Raw genomic sequence first — 21,091 nt, 5'->3', positions numbered from 1 at the left:
AAACTTCCTGGAAAAAGTGAGGTCCAGAATGAGGAACTAATTTCTTATCATTAAAATACCATAGATTCAAAGTTTTTAGAAAAGGCGGGAACTTTTGAGAGAATTTTGAACAAGCCCTTCTGGTCATGATGAGGAAACTGAGGCTCAGAGAACTGAAGTAACCGGTCGTTACTAAGGCCCGCCCTGATGTTCTCTGTTACATCACTCTCTTCTCCCACCTGGTCTCATTAAAAGCCCACAGCTAAGTCAGAAATAGAGCTCCAGGGTCCTGTCTTCCATCCAGCAGCCGGCCATATGCTATCATGCATCGTATAGAACACGCTTCAGGATGTGAGGATGAGAGATCAGAAGGAGAATGTCAACTCCAATGGTAACATACCGTCCCTTTCCCCGAACTTATTTCAGTACTGAAATCATTTGTAAGTATTTTAGTTCTTTTTCGTTTTTTAAAATTTCCTCTTTCTAGTCTCAATAAGTTGTCTTTCATCTAAAGGGGAAGGAGGGACCGAATGTCCAGAATATCCAGCCCTCTTAAGCCATGAACTTCTCCTTCCCCTCTGTTCCTATTCTGGGAATCACTGCTTTGTTTACACTTTTTTTTTTTTTTTAACATGGAAAAGTCTAGTCTTTCAAAGTTGACCCTTTTGCTGCAGGGCACACTTTTATGTTATGTACTGGAGATTCAATTTGACCTCCCAGAAATGCTTATTAGCACAGGAGTCATAAATTGAAATGGTTTCAGAGAAGGAGCTTCCTCACTGAAAGCTCCCCAACAGCCCCCTTCTGAATACTGACACTGGTTGGTACCAGAGGCCCATTACCTTTTTGGAAATCAAGGCTACATAGCAACCTGATTATCCTCCTCCAGTCTGATTGCACAAGAACTACGCCCTGTGTACAGAGCAGAGAGAGAGCTTCTTGCCTTGTAAGAAATTTGTCTTCATAACCAACTCCCACTCCAAAGGAGTGGGGAATTGGATCTAAAGATAGTAGTCATGAAAGATATTCCAGAATCCAAATCCTGTTGTTTTAACCACTTCATTCCTGAGCTTTACTAGCCTGCCTCATTACTAGAAGAATAAAAAAATGTAGAAGGTGATGATTAAACTTTTTTTCTCCCTAGAATTTCATCTTCAGTGTTTGATCATCATTGTTCCTGTCATTCATACATATCAAGTATCTTCATCTAAGGGTCACCAAGAACCTTTGGTTGCCTGGAGGCAAGAATTATTATTCATGTTTTACAGATGGGTAAGCAATTACAGAAAGAGAACATGCTTTGACTTACCTAAAAGGGTCTCTGAGAGAGTAGAGTATGAATATTCCCCCTGTCTTTTTTAGAGAGACCTGACTTCAGTGTAAATAAATTAGATTTTCTCTCTGTGGCTTAAGCAGATACTTCTACAAGCTCAATCCTGTGACAGTGAAAAATCCCCAATGTTGAAAATATTTTCAAAACCCAGTTCACTTACTTGATTTTTTAAATTTGTATTGGAATCAACCAAATTCCAGTACAATGAAGTCATACTGCCTTGGCAGATCTAAATAACACAGTCATCAAAAAGGAGAGAGGGAGAGAATGCCCCAATTTTTATTCCTTCTGCTTAAAATGAGCATAGAAAAGATTCACTTATCTATTTCCTGACCAATTAGGTCATTGGGCAGGAAATCACCTTTCCTGAAAAGCCAGTAAGCAGATTCCTTCTACCTTAAATTTCCCAGAAACAGCATTAATAATCATTTATGCCAGCCTCACATAGGAATGCTTAAAAGTCAAAAGACATTAGGGACCACTGAGTTTTCTAGTTGAAAATAAAGTTGCAAATTTATAGTAACTGACAGCTTCCCCACATCCTTTCTCAAGCCATTCCACCACCTATAACCACCCTTCAATTGTTTTTCCATATTCAAAGCCCTATTAAGTGAAAATATTTTTCAATCCTGCCCAGATTTTTTTAAGCCTCCAACCAGAGAGGGTCAGTTTCAGGCCATCTGATTTACATGAATCCAGTGGCTGGGCCAGTTGAGCGAGGTTAAATAACTTGCCGAGCCAGAGCATGCATCGTCTTTCTGGAAACCCCTTGCCCTGGGTTATCACTGTATATCAGAACAAAGGAAGCCGAGTGTAGAGCCTGAGTGACACACAGAGTTCAGATGAGTTGATAAGATGCTCACAACATACTTCCATCAGTGTCTTCCCAGAGATGGGCCTCTGGGCTCTTCAGGCCCTTCCCAGCTGCCCACCCCTCCCCACTCCCACCCCGGGTTGGCAGAGTAGCCAGCTATTTGACATGAGCCTGGAGAAGGCTAATTGGAGTAGTGGTTAAGACCCAGTCATATACATGCTACTATATATAAAATAGATAACCAACAAGGACCTGTATAGCATAGGGAACACTACTCAATATTTTGTAATAACCTATAAGGGAAAAGAATCTGAAAAAGAATACACACACACACACACACACACACACACACACACACACATATAACTGAATCACTTGATCACTTGCTGTACACCTGAAACTAACACAACATTGTAAACCAACTATACTTCAAAAAAAAAAAAAGACTCAGCCTGGTTTCGAATCCTCGCTCTATCATTAACCAACCATGTGACCTTGGGAGAATTACTTAATCTCCTATAGCCTTGGTCTGTCAATAGGGATGATGATATCACCTACCTCATAGGGTGGTTGTGAGGATCAAAAAAGATGTACCTAAGATATGAAGCTCAAATAAGATGTAAGCCCTCCTTATTTAAAGGGCTTACCTAGTGCCTAGCTTATAGCACTTTAAAAATATTGTTTTTCCTTATCATTTAACTTTCAAGGCCCTGCTGTTATTGCTCTGGTGGTGGCTTAACGTTTGTAAGCACTCCTGAAGATGTATCTCCTCAAGCTTGCCCACTTAAGGTTTCCATTGAAAACTTTTCCCTGGTTATTTTCACTCATGGCCCGTGGTTAAGAACCCCAGCTTACCTGTCTGACAAGCAGCCAAGCATGTGGGTACTTTTTTTTAATACTGTTTTCATTGGTTTAGGCACATGGAATTCTTTAAATAGCCACTACTGGTCAATTGTGGCTCTGACCCCTATAAACATCTTCTAGGCCTGGGAAGTGCACCTACAGTCGTATCACCACCAGTTTTTTTTGAGCGCTTAACTAATTAGCAACTCCTAATTATTCACATGTAGCTCTTTCTTGGCAAACTTTTAAACTCAGGCTCACTTCATGCTATCACTTAGTGGACATCGAAGCAACAAGTTTCTAGAGTTTGCTTGAAAAATGTAAATCTATTAATTTTGGCTTAAGCAAGGTAGAATTAAGAATGTAAATCTGCTGCTAAAACAAATATACACCATGGTTCAAAGTTTAGTAAGAATAACTTATTGACTCTTTAACCACTATTTGTGAAGCATCCTCTGGGTCTCAGACCTCGTGATTCAGGCATACTACCATAAATCAGACATGGATTTGGCCCTCTTAAAATATACATTAGGGATGGTCAGAAAAGCACGCAAATAATATACCACAGGATAAAAAATGGCAGTAATGTGAGAGAGTAAACTAAGCATTATGGGTGTTTGGAGGAGGAAGGCATTATTTCTGTGACGATCAGGGAGGCGGCGTGTCAGAAGTGGTATTGAAGACAATGCATGGGCATAGAGGCATTCAGGTGTGGAGGCGGCACGAGGAAGGAGTGATTAAATTGGAGCAGAGTCTTTATGAAGTGGGATGGAGGGAAGAGGTGTGGAGAGGCAGGTCGGGCACAGCTGCAAGAATGCCAGTCTTAGGAATTTAGAACTCTTTAAACGCACTTGGGAGCCGCCAAAAGGTTTTTTTTTTTTTTTAATTAATTAATTTATTTATTATTTATTTATCTATTCATGGCTCTGTTGGGTCCTCGTTTCTGTGCGAGGGCTTCCTCTAGCCGCAGCGAGCGGGGGCCACTCTTCATCGCGGTGCGCGGGCCTCTCACTATCGCGGCCTCTCTTGTTGCGGAGCACAGGCTCCAGACGCGCAGGCTCAGCAACTGTGGCTCATGGGCCCAGCCGCTCCGCCGCATGCGGAATCTTCCCAGACCAGGTCTCGAACCCGTGTCCCCTGCATTGGCAGGCGTATTCTTAACCACTGCGCCACCAGGGAACCCCCCCGCCAAAAGTTTTTGAGCATGCTGATCATAAGTGGCAGGGCAGCACGCTTAGGTGTGTGCTTGGGGAGATTAATCGGGCAGTAGAATAGAGGATGCTTCCGTAGGGAGAAACTGACAGGAGCATGGAGAGAGCGAGAAAGTGACAGCAGCTTTCCCCAGGGGAAAGCTAATGTGGGTCTGATCTAGGTTGGGGTGGGATGAATGGATGTAAGTGAGACTTTACAGTGAAATCAATCCGTCTTCACAGTTTCTTGGAATTGAGAAGCACAGGAGAGGGAGAGATTTTTAAATGGAACTGAGGTTTCAAGCCAGATTAACTGGAAGGTCAAAGAAGGAGGAGTAAGTTTATACAGGAAGGGATGAGCTCAATTTGAAGATACTGAATTTATGGTGCCCAAATTCATTATGTCAGGCAGGAAGATCTCCTGGTTGAAAATGGGGGACAGGTGCTGAGGTTAAGTGGAAGGTTGAGACAAAGGCTTAGAAATCATCCACCTGGGGGTGTCATCCTTGTCAACAGTGAGGACATGCCATATGGAGCAGACATTGCGAGCTTGGTGAGAATGAGTCATATGTGGCTCATCAGCATGTTTATTTACGTGTTTTTAAAATTTTTAAAAATAAGCCAACATTTTCCAATCAGAAGATTGTACTTAAAGTGTTGATTTTAAAAATTAAAAGATCAAAAGATGTGGCTAACCGTGAACTCATATCGCCATGTGACAACAACAGCTGGAGCTGAACAGGGGCTGTCCCCTTGAGGTCATGGGTGAATTGTCTAATTCACCACAGTCTCCACTACTCCCCATCATCTCCTAACACTTAATATTTCGACAAAAAGCGGATTAATGATTGCCTAGGGCTGCAGGGCAGGAAAGAGGGGCTGGAGGCTTATGGCTAAGGGATATGGAGTTTCTTGGGGGGGTGATGAAATGTTCCAGAGTTGATTGTAGTGATGGTTGATCAACTCTGAATATAGTAAAAACCATTGAACTGTACACTTTAAATGGCTGGATTGTACAACATGTGAATTATCTCGACAAAGCTGTTTGGTAAAAATGCAAGAAAAAGGAACATCAGTGGCCACTGCCCTTGCAGTGTTGGTTTTCTTAAAGCAGAAAATACTTTTCTGTTATATGTCTCTATCAAAAAGGGGGAAATGGAAGACAGACTGAGAGGGTCATGTATTTCAAGAAAAATGGAAGAGAGTACATCTGTTTGGGGTAGTGAAGACTTTCTACGTGTTAAGATGCAGACACCTGGCCTCTTTATTAATGTACATTACCTTCCCAGCCACTGAAGGCAGGTGGGTGTTAGGGAAAAAACTGGCCATGGCCAGCTCCTTGAGGTCCACCCACAACTAAGGGGAGAGGGAGAAGAAAAGCGGAGAAGGAAAAGGAATACTCAACATGGTTGATACAAGGAGAAGCAGAAGAAGCCAGTACATTGGATGCCGGAAGAGGGGGAAGCTTTATCAGGTCAAGGAGGATGGGGACAGAGAAGTCAGGAGGTTACGGGACCATCCACTGAGAGAAATGGGGCCAGAGAGAGATGCAGATGCAGATGACAAAGCATTCAGAACACCTAGTTCAGAAGTTAGTATTTTATCCGCAGGCCCGAGGACTGTGGAAGGATTTTAGGGGAGCAGTGTGATCAGATCAGCACAGTCTAGATGATATGTTTCCAAATTAATTCGTGTGTGTTTTGAATTGTGTGCATGATGAGCCAAGGTCACCCTAAATTTTATTCTTTCCTTCGCTAAATTCTCCCTCACTCTGAAATCCCCAGGCTTGTTGAGGCCCTGGATGTTGATGCCATCCAGTTCGTTCCCACACCTGCCTGAACCAGAGAAAACATATGGTTGTTTTTCGCTATCCCGTGGGTTCTCACCATCGGCACTATTTTGTCTGGGGCTAGATAATTCTTTGTTGTGTGGACTGGCCTGTGCATCATAGGATGTTTAGCAGCATTCCTGGCCTCTACCCTCTAGACGCCATAGCACTCCCACCTAGACATGACCCACAGAATCACCTCCAGCCTAGAACCACTGAACTCCATTCATCTGTTGCTCTATTTGATCCCAGGAGCTTAAGACCACGCAGAGTTGGGAGGCCACCCTGAAAGACGCTGACCCAGAAAAGAAGAATTCCTATTCCACACAGAGGGGTGAATAGCAGATGATGCCCTGAGCAGGCAACAAATGAGAAACTCAAGACCTCATTTTGTTTTAGCTGATTCAGTGGACTTCAGCCTTTTGGTACTTGGTCTCCTCATTGGAAAGAGATGGCATCTTGAGGATACAAGGCAAACTACAAATCCCACTATGCCCCCTTAGGCTAAGGCTCATCTCATGGCCCAGGGCCAAAGTGAGCACAGGAGTTTGGAGGAGACCTCAGGATGTGCTATGTAGGATAGTGGGGGCTGGCTTCTAAGTGGTGGGACTTGCGAGCCTGCCTCTAAGGCAGAAGAACAGGAGGAGTGCAGGAATGGGTTCCTCCTGGTGATGTCAAGAGAGATCAGTGAAGCTCTGGAGATGTCAGAGAGCAGCTGAAGTACAACTTGGTGTAGACTAGAAACTCAGATAACGTTTACTTCAGATCCTCCCCCTTATAGGAAAGTCTTAGAAAGTAAAAGAATGTTTCTCTTGGGATAAGAATGTCTAATACAGATTAGATATGAAATGGTGAGATCTTCCAGATTCCTCTTCTGGGTGCGTGTACATTCCTCGGTCGGAAAGGCATAGGAATTTTATATACATATGCCACCATTTCCATATTGATAAGGAAAATTGAATTAAGACTCTTATCAAGCTGAAAAAGTCTTAACAACTCTATTAAACTAAGACTACTTCATAACTGGCTCTTATTCTATGTAGTAGGGTTATGCTTTTCTGCCATGGATGTTGAGTGGCTTGATTTATTATTAGCAATGGCTCCAAGCTTCCTTGCAATGCAACCTCTTATTGATATATAACTCTGTTATCTCTGAGACCAGTGGTGGTTACTTTCATTGAGGCTGAAGGAAACCCATGCTGGCTTTTCTTTTTAGTCTCATATTCCTTAACCCCTCTCTTCCTTCTCTCCTTCATCAACTTTTGTGGTAACAACCTGGGCTCCCGCGTGCTCTCTGAGCAATGAGCAATGACTGGACTTTTGTTTATGTGAAACACCATGACAAGATAGGGTGTCCATAATCATGGTTTTGCCCTGTTTCGTTTCAGGCACTTCTGGATCCAGCTGTGTGACAGCTGCACTAGGAAATACCTGGAGTCACAGTGTGAACACCCGGCTGATTCTCCAGTACCTTGGTTCAGGGAGAAGACAGGTGAGTGCTTTGACAATGTTCTCTGACTGTCAAGGTCAGGGAACAAGATGTACCAGCAATCTGAGTGTTCATCTTCTGAAAGCATTGGCCATGCTGTCTGTCCTGGGCCAACACTGTCAGAAGGTGGGTAAGGAAACCAGCCTCCCTGCCTACCTCAATAGCAGTTCTAATAAAGTGGGGAGACAAGTCACCCACAGGGAAAAAAATACAAAAACAGAGAGTTAGCTTGCCCCCCGATGTTTGCCAATAGCTTGTAAGTGACCAAGGTCCACACCCCTAGGGATCTCAAAGGGTGAATGAATGATCATTTCTCTTAGCTGGTATTTGTTGAGGGCTAGATAATTTGTATACAAATTAAATAATGATGGTGCCTTCTCTTGAGGTTAGTATGTTTTGAAATAATTAGGCCACACAGACCCTGCTAAGTGGATAAACTCTTCCCAGATCCTGGGTACTTTTGCATTAACTTATAAACCAGTAGATTAAAGTACTGAATGATGCCAGAGATTATCAAAAGGATAATGACTCTTAGAGCTGTCTCTTTATGTTGTCTATCCTAGACTCAAGTGAGAATTCCCCCTTCCATCCGGAAAGGTTACTTTCTACATCTTTCTTGATCTCCCCTCCCACTCCAAAGAAAGGAACACCACAGTCTCACCCCTTTGGTAAAATGTTTCATAATTAGGAAGTTTATTTTTCCTGATGTCTAACCTCAACTTTATCCTGCTGTGTGGACCAGGTTCCATCACGACCTCTCCTGCAAGTGGGAGGAAGAAGAAGACAGGGTAGTTATTCTGATTTGTTAGATGGGGCAGAATTCAGAACCCAGACTTGCCCATCTTGCTAAATATATAACAAATCCAAGTTATTAATTAAAGAGGCATGAAATATCATGCTGGTGGTCCTTTCTGGGGAAGGTGGTAGGAAGGGAGTTGTTAACATTTACCTGCATTAGGTAAACTGGCTCTTTCTCAAGGAATCAGGAATCATCAGAAACTTCGCTTGTTGCAGACATAACTTTCTGAGCGCCCTTGGTTACAGACGAGAGGATTCTTCTTAGTTTGCTTGGGACTGTGTAAATAACATTCCAGCTTGATGATTGAGTCAGCCATGTTCTGAGAAGATAGAGCTGCTTGTTTTCACTTAGGGGAACATTCTTGAGTTTTCAGGCCCTGGCGTGCTCATTACCTCAGTGATACCTTTTCCTTGATGATCTAAGTGTCCTGGGTTCTAAATCCATCACTTCTCTTTCAGTGGAACACATTCAAAAATGTTCCCGTAGAACCTAATGCCCTTTGGTTGGTATCTTAAGTTATAAAGCGTGTTAAATAAATCCTGTTTGCAGCTATCAGGGGTATCATTAAGGATTGTCAAGCACTACTACCTAAACTCTAATTTGAGGAAGCAAAATTCCTTGTGAATTCATTCATTTTCATAGATCCTTAACCCTACGCCTTGAAAACTTGTAGTTTATCTCTGTTTTTGATTTTAGACGGTACAGACTGATTTGATGATTCAGTTTATTATCTATGGTACCATGGATTCCAGGTTCCCAGATCCTAGTTCTCCTAATTCTAGTTAGCATTTATTAGTAAATAAAGAAGTTAGCATTTATTAGTAAATAAAAAGAGCCACATTTTTCTTTTCCTTTTGCTTTAGTAAATTAACCAGTCATTTCCATTTTGTCAGTGTCAACAAGAAGTAGCTGGTAGGACACAAGCTATTATTTTGTGTACCTTTGGTGACTGGAGGATTTTGGTGGCTCTTGGTTCTTGGCTCATAAGGTCGAATGCAGACCACTAGACACAAGAAGAACAGGGAGCAAAGCATGGACAGATCCGTGACAGTCTATCAACTCATATCCTATTGGATGGGTCAGCAGTGTTATCTTAATCTACAAAGGACAACTTGTTACTATCATTACTAATCAATCAAGAGCAGAGTTAAATGTCTTTGAATCATGTTTTCAAACAATAATTAGAAATTAAAGTGAAACATGACCAGTGTTAAAATGGCCACCCCAGGCAAAAGAACATACATTTAATTAATCTATAGAAATGGACATGCCTTTTGGGACCAGTTGTTAAATTCGTGGCTCAACAACTAGGATAAATGTTGATATAAAACAGCGGTCCCCAACCTTTTTGGCACCAGGGACCAGTTTCTTGGAACACAGTCTTTCCACGGACTGGGGGTGAGGTGGAGGACGCGTGGGGTGGTAATGCGAGCGATGGGGAGCCATGGGGAGAGGCAGACGAAGCTTTGCTCGCTTGCCCGCCACTCACCTCCTGCTGTGCGGCCTGGTTCCTAACAGGCTGCGGACCAGTACCAGTCCGCGTCCCAGGGGTTTGGGACCCCTGATATAGAAAACACATCTCTAGCTGATGACCTTATCTCGACTTAGCAGAGGGTGTACCTAATGATTCAGTGAGCCCTTCCTGTGGTCTTACTTCATGATCAAGTAGAGAAGCCATATGAAGATAAATCTTTTCTGAGATATGTGCAGTGAACAAGACTTTAAAGCTACCCTTTAAGGGAATTGCACCAAATATTTCCTTTTAACACAATTTAGTAGGAGAGTTTGCCTAGATCATTCTAGGGTGGGCAGACCCATGGAACACCAGCCACTTGGGGAAGATACCAGGATAGCTTTTTTTTTTTCATGCACAGGCAGAGGCCACTACACCAAAAGATCAAGGTTATGGAATAAGGATTATGTTTTATCCCCTTTCTATGACACTGAGCCCTACAACAGGGGTTTTGCATGTGAGGCGTAGTCTGAGACCACAGGGCTGGAAGGGGGTCAGGTCAAGCTGAGCAGATCTTCGAGCCGATTAACCCGAGAGCTGAATTGTATAGTCCAAGGTAAGGAGTCCTCCCTGGGTGATTATTTTCTTTACACCCTGGAAACTTTGTAAAATTATATAACCAAGAAAGAAATCTCCTTATCAGGGCACTAGCCAAGTTAATTCTCTTGTTTATTCTGCTTGGGGGTTGCAAAAAAACCCTCTTAAGAAGCTGGGAAACATTTTCTTTTAGACTAATTTAGCTTTTTTTCCATTTGACCTTTATTTACTCTTTCCCTCCTCTGCTTCAATCCTACCCCACCCTTTCTGCAACATTTTTATTCTTACCAAAGACCTATCCTCAGAGTAGAATTGAAATGGCCTCTACTAGGTGTTCTGGGTTGTTTTGTTTTGTTTTCAGTGTTTTGGTTTTGGTTTTGTTTTTAACGATCAAAAGTATGTTTTGGTCCACCACGTGCATGGTGTGGGGGTGCCCAGAAGTAGAAGGCACAGTTCCTGCCTTCAGGGTCCTTCTGGTCTGGTACGGGAGATGAACCAAAATGCAGTGTGTGAGTTAAAGAACAAACTCATACTGAGATTCTGTCACAGGCAGCGTTTGATCTAATAAGTGTTTAAAACAGTAACTGCGTTGAAGCCAGAGGAAGGTAAACTCATCAGAGGCACATTCATCTTTTCAGGAGAAGGTGGGACTTGAGCATCACTTATTTATTTTTTTTTTTAAAATAAATTTGTTTTGGCTGCGTTGAGTCTTCGTTGCTGTGCACGGGTTTTCTCTAGTTGCGACGAGCGGGGGCTACTCGTTGTTGCACCGTGCGGGCTTCTCATTGCCGTGGCTTCTCTTGTTGCGGAGCATGGGCTCTAGGCATGTAGGCTTCAGTTGTTGTGGCTCGTGGGCTCTAGAGCGCAGGCTCAGTAGTTGTGGCTCGTGGGCTGAGTTGCTCTGCAGCATGTGGGATCTTCCTGGACCAGGGCTCGAACCCGTGTCCCCTGCATTGGCAGGCGGGTTCTTAACCACTGCGCCACCAGGGAAGCCCCGAATATCACTTTAAATCATAGTTTCTCAAGCCTAGCTGCACTTCCCACTCACCACAGGGGCATTTACAAAATACCAACACCAGGGCCGCACCCCAGCCAAGTAAATCCAAATCTCTGCTGGTGGGGCCAGGCGTCAGTGTTCATTTTATTTATAAAGCTCCCCTCAGTGATTCTACTGTGCAGCCAAGGTTGAAAACCTCTTGCCTTAAATAGATCAAACTAGGTGAGTGAGAAAGGACAGGGAAGATGTGGGGGTGAGGGTGAATGGCAGAAGAAGAGAAACAGGAGGGCAGGTCGCATGTTCAGAGGACACAGGCTGGGGTTTGCCTCCTAACAAGAGCAGAGGGTTTGTGTATGCATTCATTTGACAAACCTTTATTTAATCAGCTCTTCTCTGCCATTTACTATGTAAGATGCTAGAGATTCAAAGTATAAGTTGATGTCCTGTAGTTGTTCACTGTGTACCTGGGGAAATAGACAAACATGTGAAGAGTACATGCCATACCAGCATCAAGCGTCCAGTGAGCGTAGAGGAGGGGACGGGCGCTACAGCAAAGGAAGGTTCTGTGGGGATGAATGAGGCAGCAGCACGCAGAGTGGATTGGCTGAGGACTCCCTTGGGCGGCTCTCACAGTAACCAGGTGCCTTGTAACGAGGGACTGGAAAAGTTAGAATGAGGGTGGTTATACTTGAAGGAATGATGAAAAAAACTTGATGAAATATTCATACTATTTCTCATCAGATCCTCATGAAGTCTGTTTGTACAAACCACATATGGGATTATATAAATTTTTAAGTGCCCTGGAAGGAGTAAAGAAGTAAATTAATCCCAACTAAGCTTCACACCCCCTTGATGAAATCAATATTATGACTCTCTTATTTCAATAAATTGGAAAGAGGTGACTTTTTCATATAGGAGGTTTATTTAAATGGACTTTATAATAATATTTTCATCTTCTACTTAGAAGTTACCCTGAAATTACAGAACACTGGAGGGAAGAGCCTAAAGTACCCAGTAAATTGTTGACAAGACCAATGCTGTTACTCAAACTCTTGATTCTTACTTGAATTCTCAGGCTTTTCTCGAAGTCCCAGGTTGTTTTGCATCTTGGAAGTATATAGCGTTTCCTTTCTGGTGATGTAATTCTGTGCTCAGTGTCCATTTTGTGTATTAAAAGACTCAAATACCATCACTGTGACTATTGTGATGGTGCTTGAGTCTGTAATACTGCAGCCCTAATCAGCCCCTCTTCCTTCAGTCTTGCCCACTGTTGAATGTAGTACCTGTCTCTAGTCTTGCACTTGTGAAACCTGAATTGTGAGCCCCTTGAAGGCTGTGACTGAATCTTAGCTGTGTACCCTCAGAGGCAAGGCAAATGCTTGACACTTACACGTCCAATGCATGTCTTTTGAAAACGAAAAAGAAAGCAGAAACGAACTCCTTGCAGCCATACGTGAACCAAGTCTTGAGGAAGAAGGGCATACTGCTTATTTAGAATCACATTTCCCCATAGGATTTGAGTTTTGCAGTGTCAGAGTTCCTTTAAAGTATTAGTAAGTGTCATTTTAAAAGGTTAGCATCAAACCTTGTAATTCAAGCAGATACTTCTATAGAAATACTATAAGAATATTGAATATAGGAATATCTTTCGGCAGAACCAGCCTGCTGGGAGCTGTGGGAGGGTAGGAACCAGGCTTCCCTTGAAATCCTAGTTGGAATTCCTTTGTGTAAGCAAGCCAGAGGCCTAAACACAGACCCAGGCAGAGCGAGGGAGGGGTTCTGCAGCTGCTTTCAGGGAACACAGCCTGGGAACTTTGGCCGAGGGGAAGGATAAGAAATCTTTGCTGCTATCTTCCACAGGTCTTAAGTTCTCCTCTCTGTGGTTGAAAGGCTTAATGAAGGACTGAATAACTAAAGAAAAGATGATAAATCTTTTCTCCCAGATAAGCTGAAGGGCAGATTTGGGACAGGAATGTCAAACATATATCCATATTCACCGAAACAAAAACAGACCTTGGAGATGATGTTTTTACCTGATGTAAGCCATAGTTTTACGCACCCCTCTACCTTTGTAAAATGGTTCCAGGGCATTCATCATGTTTGTTCCCTTGTTTTCTGCCTCAGCTCATCTGCTTGTCTTAGGCAAAGAGACTTTTTTTTTCATGGTGACTTGATCCAGCCAGAGGAGAAGTTTGGCTGTGCTGCCAGGGTGGGAGAAATTTCTTTTTAAGCATAAATATCTGCAGAAATAGCAAAGGGAACAGAGAATCCCAGCCAAGTACATTGCCTTGGGTATATATGTTCCCTCCCTTTTCGGAGCTGCTCAAGTGTGAAATCTAACCTGCTGCCTACACTCTTCTGTCAGAAGTGCTCTAACAGGTATTGAGAGACTGGGAGAATGTATAAAAGGGGAGGCCAAAAGGGGGACTTTTAAAGGGATTCTTTTTTCAGGTCACCAGGTAAGTGTATTAAAATCTAAGGAAATTCCAGCTGAAAGTATGCAGTAACAGCAAATGAATACAGTGAACTAAGACTCACAGAGCAGAAAGACAGGCTCTGACGGAGAAAGGGTAGCTCACATACCTAAGTGCACACTTCCTGTTTCTATCTCCACGTTCGAAATAAAAATATCAATATCTTTCCCACCACTTACAAAAAAAAAAAAAAACACCCCAAACTCCATGGGGCTCCCTTTGAAAAAAGTGTGCTCCAAAAATCACTACTTCTGAATGGGGTCAAGTAGAGAAAACTTTCCCTTGAAGAGGTTCCATTGGAAATTGACAGTTAAAAATGCACGGGTACAACTGCCCCCATGCTTCTGATGGGGGTGCCCCTTTCAGATGTTTTGGCTGTGATAGACCACATACCTCTACTGAGAGAGAGAGAGAGAGCCCATGTTCCTAGGAGATTTTGAGCCACGTGAGGTCAATAAAAAATAAAAATCAAACCAAAGCAAGGGTTGGGGAACCACCATAGAGTTTTAAATGTCTTTTTTTTTTTTTTTAATGAATTAGAGTTGCAAAATTAATTGTTACCACCATTTCAAAAAGGAAAAGGTAATTTAACATCAAAAAGTAGAAAGGATGTGTCTGTGAATAAAGAATACTGCTGTAAATTGAATACATTTGTTTTTATGGAAGACTTAGTACATGTCGTCATTTCTCTCTTTGAGGATCACAGTCTCTGACCGCCAGGGGCTGGATGAGTGGTCCAGTCACTGAGTGTTTAGGTGACTTCCCCTGTGATGAGCCACTCATTTCACAGGTATTTTGTCACCTCCGTCATTCTTCTCCAGCTCTGACTAGTTTTATTTTTACACACTGTCTGGTACCAAATCTCCTTATTCAGTGACCCTCTCAGTTCTAACTTGCTAAGTAAACCAGGGCAAATAGGTGAACGAGAGATTTCTAGAGAAATCTCAGCTGTTGTAGTAAGTAGAAGAGACGCAGGGCTTTGGAGCCAAACTGAAGACCTCGTTGTCAGGCTAGGGACAAAGGAAACATAGGAACAACATAGGAAACAGCTACAAGATCTCTTGGACAAGGCAGTGACCTGGAAATCAAGGATGCTGACATTTATTTGGCTCATTTGAAAATGAAGGTTGGACAGGGTATTGTATTTTAGCCTTGGTTGGTTAGCTATGAGTGAGAAGGAAACGAGACAACATCTTTGGTTAGGAAAAGCAAAGGGGAGAGAAAGATTCAATATCTACATAAACTACAAACTGATTTACAAATGAACCAGCACTTTCACTAGAACGAAAGCATTTAGAATATGACAGTGTCCCACCTGAGATGCCCTCTAGGGATCATCTTAGCCAGTGATTGTCAACTACAGTGAATTTAAGAATCCCAGGTGTTTGTTAACAATGAAGATTCCCAGGTCCCTCCCCCAGTGACCACTCAGGGAGGGTAAGCACTTCCGGTGGTTCTCACAGGGGTGGTCCTCAGACCCACACTCTTTTCTGGTCCCTTCACAGGGGGGTGAGCAATTAGGGGTGACTTATTCAGGGTCACACAACTACTACGCAGTAGAAATGGAACTGGAATTAAATTCTCCCAACTTCTAATCTGTTGCTATTTTCACTTTGCTGACTTTTAGTAGGAAAACTCTGGGCAAAAAGTCCCCAACCCAGTCAAATTACTAGGTTTGCAGGCAATGTGATATTTATATTCCCTCTGACTTTCAGTGGTTCATAAAAAGGTTCTACAGAACTCTGCAGAAAAATATTTTTGAAAGGCACCATCCCACCCCACATTGCAATGAATTACCAGATAAAAGTCAGCATTTTAAATTCTTGGGCCCAGACATGTGAATAAGTGACTTTTTCCAAGTTGAACTTCACCAGGAGCATGGACTTCCCAGTGGAATGACTTACAGACAATCCTGCAAACAAGTCTGGCTTCTCTGCCCCTCTCCTGCAACTGTCATTTGTGCTCAGGGAGGGTCACCCTTAGAATCTTGACCTTCCTGTTGCCTATCTTTGTAGGCTAAAGGTGTGCAATGGTTTGAGAGAACTGGAGTTCTCTGGTCTTTTGTGTGTCTGGTCTTCTTAGCATGGGAGAAGCTTTGTAGTTATATTTTTTAGTCTTTGCATCTTTAGTTTGAAAAGTCAGAGTGGGACAGAGAGAGGAAAGGAGGCAGGAGGTAGCCCCTGGGGGGACCCATTTTCTACCATCTTGGAGTCCCACTGTTTGGTATTGAAGAGCATCCTTTCTCCATTCTAGTGCTCCCGACAACACTAACTTAAAGCCTCTTTAATTTCCAGGAACGGAAGGGAGTTATTAGCCTTGACTGAGTACCTACCTTTGTGGGTGTCATATTTGATAACTCCACGTGCATTTTTCCATTAACCCCCGCGACAGCCCTTTAGCATAGATCTCATCATCTACCTTTTTATCAACAGAAAAACCGGGCTAAGAGGATAAATAATGTGTGTCCGGTAGTAGTATTGAGATTTGAAACCAAATTTGTGTAACTCCGGAGCTTAAGTGTTTTTGGTTTTGTTTTTGGCTATACCATGTTCTCTGAGATGTAGGGATTTATTTTTAATTTAGGAAGAAAGTGAGATGCTAGAAAACGAAGCCTTAACTTAGTGATGATTCTTTTGGCTTACAACAAATAGTCCTTATTATCTTTCTCTCTGATTTTTCCGTGAGGATGGCTGGATCTCGAATGTCATTTAGCTTGCCTCCAAAGCTTACTGAGTTACATATTAGAACAGCACTTCTCACTCTGGGGCAGGGACATTAGGAAGGAGATGATGGGCTGCTTCTTGCTGTTTACTCACGCTCTTGCCGTTATTTGGCTTGTGACTCCTGGCATGTGACTGGTTCAGAATGCTGCCTGCCCTGTCTGTGTATATGATTTGAAAAGCACAGCTTGTCACATATGTGGCCTAAGCAGGTCCAACTTGGAGGATTTGTTGTCTGGTTGCTATGGATGGGGGAGTATGCCGGCCTGGGGTGGTGCACAGCCTGGGCCTGTGGCCTCTGCTTCTCTCCCAGGGCTCAGCTGTGGCTGTGAGGGTCGCAGCATGGTACAGTACTGGTTTGCATTTCAGCCTAATTGGAACAGTGCACGGGGTGGGGTGGGGTTCAGGCCCTTCCAAAATCTTAATGGCTTATGAAATTAGGTGTAGGGGCACGGGAAGCAAAGGATTTACATGATGGAGGTGTGAGGGAAGATGAATCAAATATGTCCTTAGCATTTGGTTTGAATATATGTAAGTCCAGTTGTGTTACCATAACATTTTATGATATGCTAAACATTATCTGATGCATGATTGGTTGTCAGCTGCAATATAACTCATTGAGCTTTCCCGATGTCGGCTGATCTAGGTAATTTGGGATTTTCAGTTACCATACAGTGGACATGCTGATTCCTTCCTTCCCTCAACCTTCCTCTTAGCCTGTTGCTCCTCTCTCCACACCCACCCACCAGTCACCTTCCCTGGATTTTTCAATCAGTCAATGGCTCCTGGCAACTGCCTTAGAGTTCAAACGCCTGAAGCAGAGATTTTTCCACAGAGGGTCTCTTTCTGAAAATTTCACTTCTTGGCTTGGCAGTGCTTAAGAGCTCTGGCATCTAGGACAAAGAACATGTGTGCTTGAGTCTTGGACCCTTGTTTTATTGTTACCAAAGGGACTATAATTTTGAGAACACCTTTGGAGAGCCAAGCTACAGTGGCCCTGCCCACTGCCTACTTGCTGAATCCTCGACTCAGACTTGGCAATGAGAGGCTGAGCAGGGATTATGATCCATGACTCGAAGTAACAGAATTCTCTGAGTGTCAGGCTTCCAGAAAGAGGCACATCAATAAAAACCTCTAAAAGTTAGAATTGAGGCATCTGGTGTATCTGGAAGGGGTTGAGCACGAATCACCCGAAGTCTCCACAGCCCCGGCTTTCTGGTTGCTTTGCTCGGTCTACTCGACCATTTATTGAGAGTTTCCTTTGTGCCAGTTACTGTGCTAAATGCTTGGTGGGCATTTTCTTGTTCAAGCCTCATAACTACCCTGGGAGAGATGTGTTACTAGGTACACTTTTTAAAGACGAGCATATTGAGGTTTACAGAGCTTTTAAAAACTGCTCTGAATCACTTAGCTTCTAAGGGGGTCCCCCCACACATATACACTCTTTTCCCTACATGCCTCTGTCCTTAACCATTATCCTGTCCTGAGCCCCATGTTAATGTCAGATTATTCGCACACACTGCTTGGAATTAATTGCTGAACATTTCTCCATTCAGCCACTGGGGTGTGGCCACCTTCAATGGTTGTACTAGGTAGAATGCTCCCTTCAAAGAGTGAAATGAGTCATTGTCTTAAGAGAGCTTTGTCTACCTCTGTTAAATAATCATTAGTTATTTCCTATGACAATGTGGCTCTGGGTGGCAACAGAACACCCTTGAGGAAGAATGAGCTCCACGGGACATGGTCCTCTGAATCTCGCCTTCCATTCAGGGGGCATCCTGGCCCTTGCTCTCTCAACTTCCGAGTTCTGGCCTTTCCAGCCAGGGTCTTTTCCACGTTCCGATTTGGCTCCAGTGTTCCGCCATGTATCGTCAAAGCAGAAAGAGATAGTCTCTGTGGATTCTTGCCCACAGTGGGGACAGATCTGTGCCTACCTGTTCATGGTCTCCTCCAGTGAGAACCTGCAGGCTAGGAGGTACGGTGGTGGGCAGACATCCCTTCCCTCATGGATGATGCAGAATGACATATAAGCCATACCTGCCTCTTTACGCTTTCCTTGCAAAGTCACTTTCCCCACAGAGTAGTCAGTGCCATGGTTTACCTTTTAAATCCTTCCTGAGTTGTCAGTTCTTCTCTGGAAGTTTTATCCCAGCACCCTGAGGAAGATTCAGTCACTGTCTAGCGAAATGGGAATGCTCTGGCAGTTCTGTGTTCTCTTACAGGTGCCTCCTTAAAATACAAGTTCAATAGATCCAATGTGGCCTCACCCCTTTGACAGCTGTGCTCATACCACGCTGTTCTCTCTTGTTTGTAGCTATTTAGACAGTATTCTCTGCAGACACAGAGTCCTGTACTGGCCATGCACTGGAATGTTAGGCTCTTCTTCTTTTTTTTTTTTTTTTTAACATCTTTATTGGAGTAAAATTACCCCACAATGCTGTGCCAGTCTCCGCTGCACAACAAAGTGAATCAGCCACATGTATACATATATCCCCATATCCCCTCCCTCTTGCGTCTCCCTCCCACCCTCCCTATCCCACCCCTCTAGGTGGTCACAAAGCACCAAGCTGATCTCCCTGTGCTGTGCAGCTGCTTCCCACTAGCTATCTATTTTACATTCGGTAGTGTATATATGTCAATGCTACTCTCTCACTTCATCCCAGCTTACCCTTCCCCCTCCCCGTGTCCTCAAGTCCGTTCTCTACGTCTGCATCTTTATTCTTGTCCTGCCCCTAGGTTCATCAGAACCTTTTTTTTCTTTTTTTTAAAATGGAATGTTAAGCTCTTCTTAGTGACTGACCTCCATCTTCTACTTGGGGCTCCATTCTGGAACTAACCTTACCTTTTTTTACCCCTCTTTCCTCCTTTTCCCATTAGACCTTGCTCTGAGATCCCTGTGACGGCCTCTGCTAAAAGCGTGTCAGCATTTGATCCCATTGCCTGCAAAAGGCTAGTCCTGCCCAAGAGCCAGCTTCTAACCTATTAAACAGCAGACATCTCTACCAAAGGCTTCATTCGTCTCTAGGACCCCTGTGCATAGGGGGTCTCATTACATGTTGTGGTTGTCCAAAGGCCAGGTATTTTCAAAGAAAGCCCACTGAGACAAGTTGGCTGAGCGCCGGCCATAGCATCTGTGAAGTCTTGGTCACTTTTTTCCTCTCCTAAAAATCTAATATTTTTCCTCAGTTAAGAAATGGTATACATTACAGCTTAAAATCTTTAGCAATAAATCTTCTAGCGCCTGTAATTGTAATAATAGTCCTTTGTGTGTGCTCTAACCATAGACGTGGAGCCTCTTATAACTCTTCTATTTTTATCTAGACTAGACCATTAAGTGTTTGACACTCCCTTTTCCTTCCATCCTTCTCTCCCTCCTCCTTCCTTTACTACCTTCAGATCTTTGCTGGGTAGATACGTGTGCCAAATGCTGGGAATATGAAGTCAAATAAAGCCCGATTTCCTGCCCTGAAGATCCACGCAGCAGAGGGAAAACGCCTAGTAGAGGGTGACAGACATAAATACATACGAGAATATGTATGTCAGCGGAAGACAGCGTGGGCATCAGTATTGGAATGGTCAGAATCCTCAGCAGGGAAGGTGTCGTCAGAGAAGGATTCAGAGGAAGGTATAATGTTTAAGATATCGATAAGACTTGAAAGGCGTATCAGTACTTGCCAGGTGGATGGGGAAGGAGGCTGAGGAAGCTGTATGAACAAAGGCCCCGAGGTGAGAACTGCAAATGGTCCTTCTTTATTGCTACTGGGGAGGGTATGTGGGTGTCTCTGCAATGGGTGGGGGTGGGGGAAATGAGGCCTGTGTACAAAGATAAAGCAAGGAAAGGTAGGGCAAATCAGACTTGATCCCAGAGGCTCTCAGAAGCCCCACTGAGAGACTTCCAGCAGGGCCGTGACATCAGATTGTACTTTACAAGGCCCTCTTGGGCAGGAGTTTGCCATACAGGTTTGGAGGGGCTTGAAATAAGATGCAAAGAAATGAGGGCCTGAATGGAAACAGTGGCCATTGAGATGGAGAAGAAGGAAAAGAGACGAGATGGTAAGGAGGCGGGATCAACAGCATTTAAGCACAGAGATTGGATCTGGAAGGAGGTTGGAAGGAGGGGTTGTTTCTGATGTAAGTAAGTGAGTAGATGAGGTTATCGCTCATTGACTGGGCTAGTCCAGGAGGATGAGCAGGCCTGGGGGCGGGGAGACAAGAGCTGGCCTTGCTCGGCACACACACCATTCCCTGCTTATGTGACAGTGTGGCAATTTCCACTCTTCCACCAGACCTCAGTGACTGCCATCAGGAATTAGCTTGGAGATCAGAAGGGATTTCTTGTGCAGAATCTTGAGTCCAAAGGTTCTCTCCCCCGCACTGACCCCCCACCATTGCCTCCAGCCCACCATTCCCTTCTTCCCCACCCTCAAGTGCTGTTTCCTTCTTTTAGAACCCTGGCTTCTGTAAAGAGATGGTGGTCATCAGAATGTATGGGAAATGAAGTTTGGAAACATGTGCTGGGGAATGTGAGGGCAAACGATTTGCAGTCAAGCCCCTGAGCTCAGGGAGGAGAGGGCC

At 43.7% G+C, this 21,091-nt stretch overlaps 1 protein-coding gene across 4 annotated transcripts in view; it reads left to right on the top strand.

The window, feature by feature from the left end:
- The window catches only part of RAD51B (RAD51 paralog B), a 701,477-nt gene that overhangs the window by 551,803 nt on the left and 128,583 nt on the right, over positions 1-21,091 (top strand). For all 4 annotated transcript variants that reach the window (XR_011074042.1, XR_011074043.1, XM_068543727.1 and 1 more), the window contains exon 9: positions 7,376-7,479. Coding sequence is in view for 2 of the 4 variants with exons in the window: in XM_068543727.1 (XP_068399828.1) it covers positions 7,376-7,479 (104 nt within the window). In the remaining 2 variants the exon portion in view is untranslated. The remainder of the gene's footprint in view (positions 1-7,375; positions 7,480-21,091) is intronic.

The sequence above is a fragment of the Eschrichtius robustus genome, chromosome 1 (assembly GCF_028021215.1).
Source record: "Eschrichtius robustus isolate mEscRob2 chromosome 1, mEscRob2.pri, whole genome shotgun sequence".
NCBI lineage: Eukaryota > Metazoa > Chordata > Mammalia > Artiodactyla > Eschrichtiidae > Eschrichtius > Eschrichtius robustus.
The sequence above is the reverse complement of the archived record's forward strand: the minus strand, read 5'-3'. Positions and strand labels throughout refer to the sequence as shown.